At 42.8% G+C, this 15,138-nt stretch overlaps 1 protein-coding gene across 1 annotated transcript in view; it reads left to right on the top strand.

Annotated features, from left to right (window-relative positions):
- The window catches only part of LOC122542217 (serine/threonine-protein phosphatase 6 regulatory subunit 3-like), a 99,751-nt gene that overhangs the window by 67,781 nt on the left and 16,832 nt on the right, over window positions 1-15,138 (top strand). Inside the window, exons 16-21 of the mRNA XM_043679714.1 lie at window positions 213-270; window positions 1,094-1,227; window positions 3,003-3,121; window positions 5,166-5,331; window positions 7,153-7,265; window positions 14,942-15,131. Coding sequence (XP_043535649.1) covers window positions 213-270; window positions 1,094-1,227; window positions 3,003-3,121; window positions 5,166-5,331; window positions 7,153-7,265; window positions 14,942-15,131 — 780 coding nt within the window. The remainder of the gene's footprint in view (window positions 1-212; window positions 271-1,093; window positions 1,228-3,002; window positions 3,122-5,165; window positions 5,332-7,152; window positions 7,266-14,941; window positions 15,132-15,138) is intronic.

Here is a 15,138-nt window from a genome sequence, read left to right as displayed (position 1 = left end):
TTCCAAAGGTGACGATATGGAGTCACCAGTTAGGAATTGCCCGCAGTCGCAAGGTTTCACATGCACACATGCAAATAGGCACATCTCGTTACATGCAGAAGTTGTGTAAAGGAGTTACTTTTACCTGAGTTAACTTGATTTGCAGGGTGACTAGAGCTATTTCCCCTTTCAAAACATGAATGTTGACATTTTGCTTCCCATTTAATTAACAGTTCCCCATTTGAGAGGGCAGCTAACATCAGCTTTGTTTTTGACGCCAACAGTGACAGTGTGAGTACGACTTATGCTTTTTACTGCTTTGTGATACTGCAAAATTAATTTGCACCATTCTTTGACTCAGATAAGCCACACAGACAGGCAGATGAATTGGGCTGTTTGCTCCTCTGCCATGGAAGAATGACAGAATTTGCAATGAGATCTGCCCCTAATTGTGCTCACCTGACATTTGTACTTCTATGATTTAACATTGCCAGCATCTCCTAATATTTTATCCCTATGTTTCCGCTGAAGTGTGGTTCTGGAGATGCCAATAACCCTTCTGTCGCTGAGGCAGCTCACCGCTCTTTCCCTGTACAGTGGCTGGCACTAAGACCATTCAACCACAGGGGCATGGCAGTCAGGCCAAACGTTTGTATTACTTATGTTTTCCAGTGGCTGTCACTGGGTGGCAATTGCAAACATGAACCAGGGTGATTTATCTCTGATCCTTTTCATCCAAGTGGCTCTCAGGCTAGCTTTGGCAACTCTTCTGTTGCTCTAGCTTTGAGATTAAAACAGAAACATTCTTGGCCTGTGCAGCAACTCGTAGGCGATGGTTTTACATTCTGATTCACCAGCGGAGTAAGCCAGAAATGTTATAATCTCTGAATGGCCTGCACTGAAGATGTGACTCATAGGTTGTGGTACAGTCTTTCGCTTAACAGCAAATCTGCTTGTTTAAAAGAAACCCTGACAGAGGCGGATTTCTGTTTTCAAACTTATCACAGAAACTACAGATGCTCGTTGCTCATCTCTCAATTTAAAGATTGTAATTTCACAATAAGCATGATTTTGAAACTTGAGTGCATGCATAATTTTCTTTCTTCCTTTTCAGCCAAACACAAATCTGTTTGAGGAGTGTTGGAAGGAGCGGATACGGCAGTTCAACGATGATGAAGGCTCAGACGAAGATGATGTTTGGCAAGAAAAGGATCTGCGTTTTGCAACAGATGCACCACGTGCACCACGGTACGCACTGTTAGAGAGCAGTTTCTTACCCTCTGCTTTCAAGCATGGTACAGTTCCGCAAGCTGCAATTGATAAACTCTCCTAACCCTATTTGTGAACTTAGATAGCAAGTGGGGAATCTGTAACGTAGCAGTCATGTCATTCAGCAGATAATCCAGCGCCTGGGCTCCTATCCAGGGGACAGGTTCAAATACCACCATGCCAGCTGACAGAATTCAAATTAAATTAATTAGTCATAAAGATGTACAGCATGGAAACAGAGCCTTCAGTCCAACTTGTCCATGCTGACCAGATATTCTAAATTAATCTAGTCCCATTTGCCAATATTTGATCCATATCACTCTCAACCCTTCCTATTCATGTACCCATCCAGGTGCCTTTTAAATGTTGTAATTGTACCAGCCTACACCACTTCCTCTGGCAGCTCATTCCATACATGCACCACCCTCTGAGTGAAAAAGTTGCCCCTTTGGTCCTATTTAAGTCTTTCCCCTCTCACCTTAAACCTGTGCCCCCTAGTTTTGGACTCTGCCACCCTGGGGAAAAGACCTTGCGTTTTCACAGCTATCTGTGCCCCTCATGATTTGAATCTCTCAGGTCACCCCTAAGTCTTTGATGCTCTAGGTGAAGAAAGTCCCAGCCTATTCAGCTCAAATCCTCCAACCCTGGCAACATCCTTGTAAATCTTTTCTGAACCCTTTCAAGTTTCACAACGTCCTTCCTATAGTAGGGAGAACAGAATTGCCCGCAGTATTTCCAAAAGTGGACTAACTGGTGTTCTATACAGCCTTAACATGACCTCCCATCTCCTTTTACTCAATGCACTGACCAATAAAGGCAAGCATATCAAATGCCGCCTTCACTATCCTGTCTACCTGTGACTCTACTTTCAAGGAACTATGAACTTGCACCTCAAAGTCTCTTTGTTCAGCAACACTCCTCAGGATCTTACCATTAACTGTATAGGTCCTGTCCTGACTTGCCTTTCCAAAATGTAGCACCTCACATTTATTGAAAATAAATTCCATATGCCATTTCTCAGCCCATCTGATCAACATCCCATTGTACTTTTGAGGTAACCTTGGCTGGCCACTACACCTCCAATTTTGGTGTCACCTGCAAACTTGCTAACCATACCCCTAATGTTCACATCTGAATCATTTATATAAATTGATAAACTCAATAGATTTCTATAAAAAGCTGAAATTGAAAAACCAAGGGCATGTAACTGTCTTTGACTGCGGTGCCTTAATGACCTTTAGGGAAAGAAATCTGCCATCTTTACCCAATGTGGCCTACATGTGACTTCAGACCTACAGAAATGTGCTTGACCTGAACTGTCCTCTGAAATGACCCAGCGAGCAATTGGTTCATGTGCATTTGGAGATGGACAACATATTCTTGCCTAGCCAATTATTCCCAAATCCCATGAAAGAATTTTTTTTTAAAAAGATTATTTTGCGTTGGACGAGCATCTTGGCTAAGCAAATATTCATTCATGATCCATTTCTGACGCGGTATTATTAGGAAACTGATTTTTCTTTCTGCACCACAGACACTACAGAACTGACATCTCTCCTGAGACCACTTAGCCCAGCACAGATAGCAAGCATCTTTAGGCCTGTCTGGTCAGCTCTGTCCTCCCATGCAGAGCTTGAACCACCTGGACAGCTGAAATTCCAAATTTATCAGTGGTTAATCTGTCACTGTTACAACTTGCAACACAGAAGTGGGTTGCACAAACATTACAGCTTAATCTTGTGTGTGTGTTGCAGAAGCTCTGGCAGTACTGACAGTGAAGGAAGCAGAGACTCCGAAGAGGAGGATGATGAGGATGGGGCTCAGAGCACCACAAAGCCCACAGAAGAGAAGGCAGACTTGGATCCTCATAAAGGTGGGTGAATGCTGAGGTTTCATCCTGGTTACTTTCAAGGTACTCAAACTATTGTTACCAGTGGCAGCTTCTAATTGTGTTCCTGGGATCAGAGGCTTTGTTGTGGAAGTTACAGCTGGTGCAAGGAAACCATTGCAAGTTAGAAAGTAATTACTGATTTTGTTGATCACTTTCGGCCATTTATGTAAAGAAATAAATGAGCAAGACTGAGTGATTTCTTTTCTGTAGGAAATATTCTACTGAAGCACTGAGGGGATGGTGGGACACTTCCAGCCAATTTAGACATTTCTTGATTGAACAGAAGTTGCCGCGTCCTGCCAGAACGGTTGTGCATTCTGGTTAATGTTTTTGCACCTCTCCAGATAAGGAACGTTTATGTAGTGAATGGAATCTTTTTGTTTCAAGGGCCTAATGTCTGCTTCAAAATCTCCCAGAGCAGGTAGAAATAAAAAGGTGCAGAATTGATTTATAGATATTTCTTTAAAATATATCTTGGTACTTAAGGGTATGAAATATGTGTGAACTAACCAAACTTTGATATACATTGATCATAACCTCTTCAGTACAGTTGTCTGTCATATAACATACCTGATGTCTGTCTTATTTTCAAAAAAACCACTGAACTACAAGAAAACCTTTAGTCAGTGTTATATTGCCGATGTCATTTTTGGAACAAAATTTATTCAAAAATCTTCTTCCAATTTCTTAAAATCTTAATTTCCTTTACATACCGACTATGAATAACATCTTCAACTCCACTTCTTCTTGCCAATAGCTGCTGTCCGTTCATCACCGTTGCTGGCTCGCCTGCCTCATTGATCATCCATTCACCACCGCTGCTGGCTAGCCTGCCTCACTGACCATCTGTTCACCACAGCTCCTGGCTAGCCTGCCTCACTGACCACCCGTTCACCACCGCTCCTGGCTAGCCTGCCTCACTGACCATCCGTTCACCACTGCTCCTGGCTAGCCTGCCTCACTGACCATCCGTTCACCACTACTCCTGGCTAGCCTGCCTCACTGACCATCCTGCTCGCTGATTCACTTTGCCTTCCCTTACACTTATCCCTTCTCTCTTTGACCTTCCTGCATGCTCAACCTCCCCCCCCCATGAACTTAACTGTCCCGGGGATGGATGAGGCAAGCAGGTGGGAGGGATTGGGAAGGGAAGAGGCGAACAGGACATTCTGTGTGAGCCACAGGGAAGATAAGTAAGGATCTCATAATTAATGCTGGTGATCGAAGTTGACATTTCAATGCCATTGGAGAGAGAGCTATGTAATTCGAAGAGACCATTTACTGGAGCCAGAACTGAGCCCAGTGTGCCCTTGACTGGTTTGGGCATGCGCACATGCTCTTTAAGTTAGATTCTTGACAAAGTCCAAGTTCTTACACAAGTGTGCAATTATGTGTGTGATTCATGAACCAGTTGTGTATATACTGTAGGTGTATATTCATGCGTTTCTTTAATTAAGTATTATGCATATATTGGCAAGTTCTGTGAAGCCGTTTTGGGGTGATGTGCTATATGACAGACAACTGTACTTAAGAGGTTATGATCAATGTATATCAAAGTTTGGTTAGTTTACACATATTTCATACCCTTAAGTACCAAGATATCTTTTAAAGAAATAAACCACAACAATCTATAAATCAATTCTGCCCCTTTTTATTTCTACCTGCTCTGGGAGATTTTGAAGCAGACATTAGGCCCTTGAAATGAAAGGATTCCATTCACTACATAAACGTTCCTTATCTGGAGAGGTGTAAAAACATTAACCAGAATGCACAACCGTTCTGGCAAGGTGGGCTTGCGACTGTTAATCTACCTTGCTACTGGGAATGAGGAATTGAACGTGGAAAATTCTGGCTCAGTCTGACACTGATTTTCATTGAAGAAAGTTTTTTAGTATAATTCTTACTGTTCCCTCCATTAACGCAGTAGTATGTTATTATGTGTAAAATTCTTTGAGATGTGCAGTGATCACAAAAAGCACAATATGAATATAATTCCTTTTTATAGAAGTTTTAATTTGACTTTCAGAAGCTGGTTGGACAGCGAACTTTGATGCTGTGCCTATGGCAAATACAGATGCCAGTCAGAGTGTTGCAGATGCTGGATTTAGTGCGTGGGACAACAATGATCCAGCTACATCGCCACCCCCGATAGAAGGATGGGCAGTGTTTGCCAGTTTTGCCTCCCAAGCAGGGTAGGAAATACAACTACCAGAATAAACTATTATTTCCTCTTAACAAAAAAAAGGGAACTGCAGATGCTGGAAACCTGAAACAAAAACGGAAATTGCTGGAGAAACTCAGCGGGTCTGGCAGCATCCTCTCTGATATATCACCTTCACCCCCTACTTTGCCTACCTATTGCATTCCCAGTTACCTTCCGCCCTCCCCTGCCCCCCTCCCATTTATCTCTCAGCACCCTTGAGCCATCCCCTAATTCCTGATGAAGGGCTTATGCCTTGAAACATCGATTCTCCTGCTGATCAGATGCTGCCTGACCTGCTGTGCTTTTCCAGCACCACACTCTTCGACTCCATGAGGAGAAAGCACAGTCTACATTTCAGGTCCAGTGCGAGGGTTTATTAATTCTCATTCAGTTCCTCCGTGGAAGGACTGACTGATTCATGCTAAGGCAGGTTTAGGGTTAGTAACTCTTGTATTAATGATCTTTCATTGTCTACCTGGTGTCTTGTATACTCTTTGAAGAAAATTAAAACCAGATAAACAAGTTAGCAAATTAACAGTCCCTTAAAAGGTCACCCAAGTTATTTAACGTGTAAGTCTACATCTCACTGATACTATCGTCTGGTACAACAGTTCCACATTCTGCTCTCCCCCAGTGTCTTCCCTTTTTTGTTCCCAACTGGGTAAAAACTGAATGCATCATTTCACTTTACCTTTCACCCCATCAGCTGCTATGGTGAGCACAGTAGGTACAGATTGGCAATCTTACCCTGCCCTGTAGCAGGTATGTCTCAGAGCCAATCAGTGTAGAGCCATAGAAAGGTTATGGCACAAAAAGAGACCATTCAGCCCATCATGTCTGTGTGATGCCTAGCTACCCATTCTAATCACACTTTCTAGCACTTGATTGGTAACTTTGCATGTTGCATTGTATTGGGTGTAGATCCAAGTACTTTGTAAATGAGTTCATGGTTTCCTCCTCAACCACCAAACTGGGCAATAAATTCCAAGCACCTAACAGCTTCTGCAAACATTTTTTACTCCTGTCCCCTCTAATCGTTCTACCAATCACCTTAAGTCAATCTTTATGCCTTTAGCCGAGTCCCTGAATACAAACCTTTCTCATGAATGACAGTGTGGTACAGTGCATTGCACAGGAATTGAGCAGGATTTCCGATTTCCGATCACCGATCTTCTCCATTATCAAGATGGCTGACTTCCATCTGTATCCTCCTAATTCCTTCATTTGTACTTTTGGTATCTCTCTATTCAAGTACTCCCAATATTTCCCGGGATGACTCCCATCATCCACTCTCCATAAACTTGAGCTCATCCAAACCTCTGCTTGTGGTTCATCTCAAGCTGCCCCTTTTACCCATCATGCCTGTGCTCTCTAAACCTACCTTGGCTCCTGACCCACCAAACTTTCAACAGTCTAATATTGTCCCTGCTGTCTTGGATTTGCACATGTCCATTTTAGTAAGGGTGAAGTGGGGGGGGCTTACCCTTGGCATGTTGCTGGTATATGCCTGTCTTTAGCGTGAGGTGGGGGTGGGTAGAGGCAAATGATGTATGGGCAAAAAGGAGGAAACGATACTTCAAGATGAGACTCAAATTAACTGCCTGGGTTGGATCTGGGCTTGAGACCTTGCTGTTTTTGAGCTAATTGTGCCATTACCTTGTGATAGCTCAGGGCTGTGTGTTCACTGTCTCTGAAGAAGGAATAACAGCCTAATAAAACAGCACTGGAAGCCCCAAGAACAATTTTGAGGCAAATTGGCAGCAGTCATCCCCAGCCGAGCTTCAGTTAATCAGAATATTATTTCTTTCAGGCCCTCTGGACGTTTGCGAACAAACTCTCCCGTATCTATGGAAACAAATTCTGCTCCTATGGATGAGCTCCAGAGTAGTGGTGATGGACACAGCAAAACAGCAGTTGAAACAAGTGAGTTTTGTACAGAGATCTTCTGTGCTGTGAGATTGACGATTGCAGATTAAGCTAGAATTCTAATAAACGGATTAGGATCTTTAATCATTATGGATAGAATTTCATTTGTGCAAGTTCCTCTTCCTATGGTATGTTAGATTCCAGTGTTCACATTTTCATTTGATTATCTTCAATACAACAGCAACTGACCACAGGGGCACACTCTTCCTCGGAACCTGTTGGATGTCAAGTAGAAATGGTGTGAGGTCGCCATTCAGACCCTCAAACCTGTTTCTTTGTTCATTTAAATCATGGATGAGCTGTGTCTTCCACTTGCCCAGCTGGATTCTACAACCCTTGCCCAGCAACCGGTTTCAAAAGTTTTGCATGACCCCATAGCCCTCACCAGTTCTTCTGTGAGGAAAAGACTTCCAATGGATCTTGTGTGAAGAAGCTCTTCTTGATCAGCCTGGTCTCATATTAAGGTGATGCCGACCCTTGTTCTGAGTTTTGCTCTGAAAGGAACTTGTTTCCCCGTGTTTATCCCATCAACTTTTTGCACAGCTCAAATAGGTCGTCCAACATCAGGAAATACAATCATTTTTGAAGTTTCTTTGATGAGGCAAGGTCACTGGGGACATTTAAGAGACTACTGGCATGCATATGGTCACAGAAATTTGAGGGTGCATACATGAGGATCAGCGGTCGGCACAACATCGTGAGCTGAAGGGCTTGTTCTATGTTGTACTGTTCTATGTTCTAGATATGGACGTTACGGGCAGGGCCCTTTTTTCTTTGTCCACCCCTAATTGCCCTTGGGAAGGTAATGCTTAAGCAGGCAGTCCTAGCATAACCATTTTAACCCAGTTTGTGCAGTTACATTTTGCTTTCTTTCCAGACTTGTTTGTGTTGCCAAGTCCGTTGCCAAATGCTCATTCCTTTGACTGAACTATTAATTGTCCTTGGCCACACGTCTATGGGTGTTTCTGTGCCTTAAGTCAGAAATATTCTTATTTAATTTCCGCAGTGGGTTCCTTAAACTGCTATGAGAGCCTCTGAGTGTCAGTGTGGTAAAAATGATGTTTTTGTTCTGCTTTAATTGTCTTAACTTTCCTGCCTTGAGGCAGTAGCTTTAAAAATGTGCTACTGATCGCTGTGCATGAGATAATGTAACAAATAGTTGGACTGCTTGTGCTAAAGTATGCAAATACCAGCTCAGGATTGGGTGGTGCTTTGTGTATTTTACTCATAGCCTTTCCACTTTCTAAAAAAACATATATACAGTACAATTGTACACAATTTAAATACTGCACCTGTAGGCAAAGGGGCTCTTCCAGTGCCAGTCCATACTCTCCTATAGGTCGTCTAACTGTGACAACTCCTGGCATTATTCCACTCTGATCTTTGCATCACAATCTCTCAGGTTCTTTTAACCTATACTTTCTTTATCTGTCTTTCCCAACACGAGTAAGCTTATATTCAAATGTTACTCTCTTTGCCAAAGGGGATTTTTTTTTGATGTGTGCATCTCTGGCTGGGCCAACATTTGTTACTCATCCCTAATTGCGCTGGTTGTGGTGAACCACCTTCTGAGATCTGTTGCAGTCTGTCTGGTATAGGTACACTCTCAGTAATGTTAGGATGGGCATTGCAGGATTTTGATCAGACACACTAGTCTAGTTGCCTAACAGCTTGGTGCACAGCTGGGAGAAGAACTTTTTTTCAATAGATGTGAGAGTCGCTAACTAGGCCAGCATTTATTGCCTATCTGTAATTGCCCAGAGGGCAGTTAAGACTCAACCACATTGAATCCTGAGTCATATATAGGCTAGACCAAGTAAGGATGGCAGTTCCCTTTGCTTAAGGGCATTAGTGAACCAGATAGCTTTTTCCAACAACGTTTCCATGATCATTAGATTTCCAGGTTTCCTTTTTAATCCAAATTCCACCATCTGTCATGGGCTCCCACAACATCACCTGGGTCTCTGGATTAACAGTCTAACGATAATACCATAGGCCATTGCTTCCTCTTGTAAGTTCCCCGTTGTCAGCTGCTCTTAGCCCTTCTAGATGATCGAGGTCACAGTTTTGAAGTTTCTATTGAAACAGCTTTGGTGGTTTGTTGAAGTGCAGCTTACAGATAGTAGATATTGCTGTTACTAAATATATATTGATGGTGTATGGAATTGAGCGAGTTGCTTTCGCCTGAAATTTATAATCATGAAAACAGAAAGCTGAAGCGAAAGAGGTTTGAGAATGATATTGAAGCGTACAGGCGAGGTGCTGTCTTGCACCAAGTAAGCTCTGTCTTACATGTGAAAATTTCAAAGTAGTCTGCTTGGGCATGTATTCAGATCTTGCGTACAGCAAGAGATATAATTTATATATGCCTAGGACTAGTAAGGTGAGACCTAGATATGTAGTGATATTTATACATAGATTACGTAGTTATTTGCAGCATTGTTTTATTCCAAAACAAGAAGTAGTGGCACAATTTTCTAGCTTTTGCCTGGGGATGACGAAATTAAGATACAATTAAAAGTAATAAAGCAATTACGTCTTGTGCTCCAATCTCGCACAGCTTCTTCCACAGTCGTTTAATTAGATCACTGTGGAAATCAAATCAAAACACTGATTTGATTTGCCAACTCTCAGCGCTGTTAGCAGCCAAGTCCGCCTCTTCTGCCATTTCAGATGATGAACTGTTCTTGTCGGCAAAGCAGAACAAGGCAGTAGTTTCTCTGCAAACCTTTTAACTCTTGAGACAATTTTGTACATTTTTCTTCTACTGTTTTCAAGTTGAGCATTTCTGAAGAGTAGGATTAGTTTCACCCCTTCACCTCGGGCTCAGCTTCAAACTGAGTACAAAAGCCGACCACCTTATTACCATCTTTGTCCAAAGCGGGTTTGATTTTGTCTGAGTTGCTCCCTTTCTTTACAGAACCTTCAGACTTTCACAAACCAAATTTGTTGTCACTTCTATGCCTTACCTCAGCCTCTCTAATCTTTAGCATTTATGCAGAACAAGCAAGAGTGTGGAATTAAGGCCACAGACAATAGCCGTGGTCAGGCCACCCCCTCCTAATTCTTCTTCTTGTCCTGTTTATGGGTGTTGATATTTCATGTATCTTTCTCCATTTTAAAAAAAGGAAATGCAATATATGGATGACTGCTGGTATCAGAGATTATTTGCTCTTTGGAGTTGTCTTGTTTTAAAGCCGAGTTCCAATTCTGCAGCTATGACTGGGTATCCATCTGTGTCCACATGTCATAGAGATGTACAGCACCGAAACAGACTCTTCGGTCCAACTCGTCCATGCCAACCAGGTATCCCAACCCAATCTAGTCCTACCTGCCAGCACCCGGCCCATATCCCTCTAAACCCTTCCCATTCGTATATGCATCCAGATGCCTTTTAAATGTTGCAATTTTATGAGCCTCCACCACATCCTCTGGCAGCTCATTCCATACACGTACCACCCTCTGCATGAAAAAGTTGCCCCTTATGTTCCTTTTATATCTTTCCCCTCTCACCCTAAACCTATGCCCTCTAGTTCTGGACACCTCCACCCCAGGGAAAAGACCTTGTCTATTTACCCTATCCATGCCCCTCATAATTTTATCAACCTCTGTAAGGTCACCCCTCAGCCTCTGACGCTCCAGGGAAAACAGCCCCAGCCTATTCAACCTCTCCCTTTAGCACAAATCCTCCAACCCTGGCAATATCGTTGTAAATCTTTTCTGAACCCTTTCAAGTTTCACAACATCCTTCTGATAGGAAGGAGACCAGAATTGCATGCAATATTCCAAAAGTGGCCTAACCAATGTCCTGTACAGCTGAAACATGACCTCCCAACTCCTGTACTCAATACTCTGACCAATAAAGGAAGACTTACCAATCGCCACCTTCACTATCCTACCTACCTGTGACTTTACTTTCAAGGAGCTATGAACCTGCACTCCAAGGTCTCTTTGTTCAGCAATACCCCCGGGGACCTTACCATTAAGTATATAAGTCCTGCTAAGATTTGCTTTCCCAAAATGCAGTACCTTGCATTCATCTAAATTAAACTCCATCTGCCACTCCTCAGCCCATTGGCCCATCTGATTAAGATCCCGTTGTAATCCGAGCTAACCTTCTTCACTGTCTACTACACCTCCAATTTTGGTGTCATCTGCAAAGTTACTAACTATACCTCTTATGCTCACATCCAAATCATTTATATAAATGATGAAAAGTAGTGAGCCCAGCACCGATCCTTGTGGCGATCCACTGGTCACAGGCATCCAGTCTGGAAAAACAACCCTCCACCACCACCCTCTGTCTTTTACCTTTGAGCCAGTTCTGTATCCAAATGGCTAGTTCTCCCTGTATTCCATGAGATCTAACCTTGCTAACCAGTCTGCCATGGGGATCCTTGTTGAATACCTTAAGTCACGTTCCAAGAGATTGGTTGTGTTGGGGGACTCTCTAGTCCAAGGCACAGACAGACATTTCTGTAGCCAGCAGCGAAAAATCAGAATGATGTGTTGCCTCCCTGGTGCCAGGATCAAGGATGTCTCAGAGAGGGTGCAGAATATTCTCAAGGAGGAGAGGGCCCAGTAGGAGGTCATTGTACACATTGGAACCAATGATATAGGAAGGGAAAAGATTGAGATTCTGAAGGGGGACTATAGAGAGTTAGGCAGGAATTTTAAAAGGAGGTCCTTGAGAGTAGTAATATCTGGATTACTCCTTATGCTACGAGCTAGTAAGGGTAGAAATAGGCGGATAAAGCAGATGAATTCATGGCTGAGGAGCTGGTGCATGGGAGAAGGATTCACTTTTTGGATCATTGGAATCTCTTCTGGGATAGAGGTGTCCTGTACAAGAAGGATGATTTGGAAGGGGACTAATATACTGGCAGAGATATTTGCTAGAGCTGCTTGGGAGCATTTAAACTAGTAAGGTGGGGGGAGGAGGGTGGAACCCAGAGAGATAGCGAGGAAAGAAATCAATCTGAGACTAGTACAGTTGAGAAAAGAAGTGAGCCAAACAGTCAGGGCAGGCAGGAACAAAGCAGAGAACAAGGTAGGATTGATAAATTAAACTACGTTTGTTTCATTGCAAGACGGCTAACAGGGAAGGCAGATGAACTCAGGGCATGGTTAGCAGCATGGGAATGAGATATCATAGCAATTACAAAAACATGGCTCAGGGATTGACAGGATTGGCAGCTTAATGTTCCAGGATACAAATGCTACAGGAAGGATAGAAAGGGAGGCAAGAATGGAGGGGGAATGGTGTTTTTGATAAGGGATAGCGTTACAGCTGTACTTAGGGAGGATATTTTGGGAAATACATCCAGGGAAGTTATTTGGGTGGAACTGAGAAATAAGAAAGGGATGATTACCTTATTGGGATTGTGTTATAGACCCCCTAATAGTCAGAGGGAATTTGAAAAACAAATTTGTAAAGAGATCTCAGCTATCTGTAAGAATAGTAGGGTGGTTATGGTGGGGGATTTTAACTTTCCAAACATAAACTGGGACAGCCATATCGTTAAGGGTTTAGATGGAGAGGAATTTCTTAAGCATGTACAAGAAAAGCTTTCTGATTCAGTATGTGGATGTACCTACTAGAGAAGGTGCAAAACTTGACCTATTTTTGGGAAATAAGGCAGGACAAGTGACTGAGGTGTCAGTGGGGGAGCACTTTGGGGCCAGTGACCATAATTATATTAGTTTTAAAATAGTGATGGAAAAGGATAGACCAGATCTAAAAGTTGAAGTTCTAAATTGGGGGAGGGTTAATTTTGATGGTATTAGGCAAAAGCTTTCAAATACCGATTGGGGGCTGATGTTCGCAGGTAAAGGGACGGCTGAAAAATGGGAAGCCTTCAGAAATGAGATACCGAGAGTCCAGAGACAGTTTATTCTTGTTAGGGTGAAAGGAAAGGCTGATAGGTACAAGGAATGCTGGATGACTAAAGAAATTGAGAGTTTGGTTAAGAAAAAAAAGGAAGCATATGTCAGGTATAGACAGGAGAGATCGAGTGAGTCCTTAGAAGGGTATAAAGGCAGTTGGAGTATACTTAAGAGGGAAATCAGGAGGGCAAAAAGGGACCATGAGAGAGCTTTGGTAAATAAGGTTAAGGAGAATCCAAAGGGATTTTACAAATAATTAAGGACAAAATGGTAACTAGGGAGAGAATAGAGCCCCTCAAAGATCAGCAAGGTGGCCTTTGTGTGGAGCCGTAGGAGATGGGGGAAGAAACTAAACGAGTATTTTGCATCAGTGTTTGCTGTGGAAAAGGACATGAAAGATATAGAATGTAGGGAAATAGATGGTGCCATCTTGAAAAATGTCCATATTACAGAGGAGGAATTGCTGGATGTTGTGAAACACATAAAAGTGGATAAATCCCCAGGACCTGATCAGGTGTACCTTAGAACTCTTTGGGAAGCTAGGGAAGTGATTGCTGGGCCTTTTGCTGAGCTATTTGAATCATCAATAGTCACAGGTGAGGTGCCGGAAGACTGGAGGTTGGCTAACGTGGTGCCACTGTTTAAGAAGAGTGGTAAAGACATGCCAGGGAACTATAGACCAGTGAGCCTGATGTCAGTGGTGGGCAAGTTGTTGGAGGGAATCCTGAGGGACAGGATGTACATGCATTTGGAAAGACAAGGACTGATTCGGGATAGTCAGCATAGCTTTGTGCGTGGGAAATCATGTCTCACAAACTTGATTGAGTTTTTTGAAGAAGTAGCAAAGAGGATTGATGAGGGCAGAACAGTAGGCGTGATCTATATGGACTTCTGGGGGGGCAAATGTGGAGGAACACCTTTACAACTATGTCATATGTATTAAGATTTAGAAACATTATTCCCTGGGACATAAGAACAAATACAAAGGGTGAATAATGTGCCTTGAAGTCTTAACAGGATTAAATATTCTGACTCTTAAAAGCAGAGGTCTGTTTTTTGGTCAGTTTGATAGCAAAGTCTTTTGACCAGTGAGATGACATTAGTTGGAGTGATTGTAGATTTTTTAACCCTCAACATCCGAGGTTAGGAAATTTGTAAATCTACCATTGTCCCTGTTCTTGCCTTGTATCTACTTACTCCCACTGGAATGTGCATTTGTGTAGCAGAATTGTCACAGTGCAGGCGGAGTTGGTACTGGCTCTCCTAATTTCCCTTGGCGCCATTCTCCTCCCTTCTCCCTGCAACCCTGCACATGTATTTCTTTTCAGACAGCAGTCTGATTCCTTTTTGAATGCACCAATTGACCCAGCTTCTGCCGCACTACCACATAGTGCATTCCAGACCTTAACCACTCGTGTGAGAAAAAGCTTTTTGTCACGTCACTTTTGCTTCTTTTGCTGATTATTTTAAGGTTGTGCCATCTCATTCTCCTTTTGAGTAGAAGCAAGTGTTTCCCAGTTTGATCTTGTCCTCATCCCTCATTGACCTCGTCTGTGGACTCTGATGAGGAGACTGGGTTCAACAGTTAAACATTGCACTATCAAGTAACATTGTCAGTACATGCTGCTAATACTCAAATAAAAATGGCTGAATTATGCTGGGGAGCATGTTCCTAAGACCTAGCGCTAGCATGCCAATGGTGACACAGAGAAAATTGGAGGGTAGGTGAAAAAGAGGTACACAATATCCAGCGTTAGTAAATATCCATTTCTTCAATGGCTTTGCAGAGGCTCCGGTCGCACCAGGCAGCGAAGAGAGTGAAAAGGTGCCAGATGCCAGTGTAAAGACGCATACAACATCGCATGTGGGTACAGAGAAAGCTGATATGGTGGACAATGTGATGGTTCTCAATGGCTCCATGCCGGAAGCTGTCCGTCCCTCTGACGTGAAAAATCCAGAAGTTAAAACACGCACAAGGTATTTA

Source organism: Chiloscyllium plagiosum, chromosome 39 (genome assembly GCF_004010195.1).
Source record: "Chiloscyllium plagiosum isolate BGI_BamShark_2017 chromosome 39, ASM401019v2, whole genome shotgun sequence".
Classification (NCBI taxonomy): Eukaryota; Metazoa; Chordata; class Chondrichthyes; order Orectolobiformes; family Hemiscylliidae; genus Chiloscyllium; species Chiloscyllium plagiosum.
Note: the sequence above shows the minus strand (reverse complement) of the source record. Positions and strands in the feature narration are given on the sequence as shown.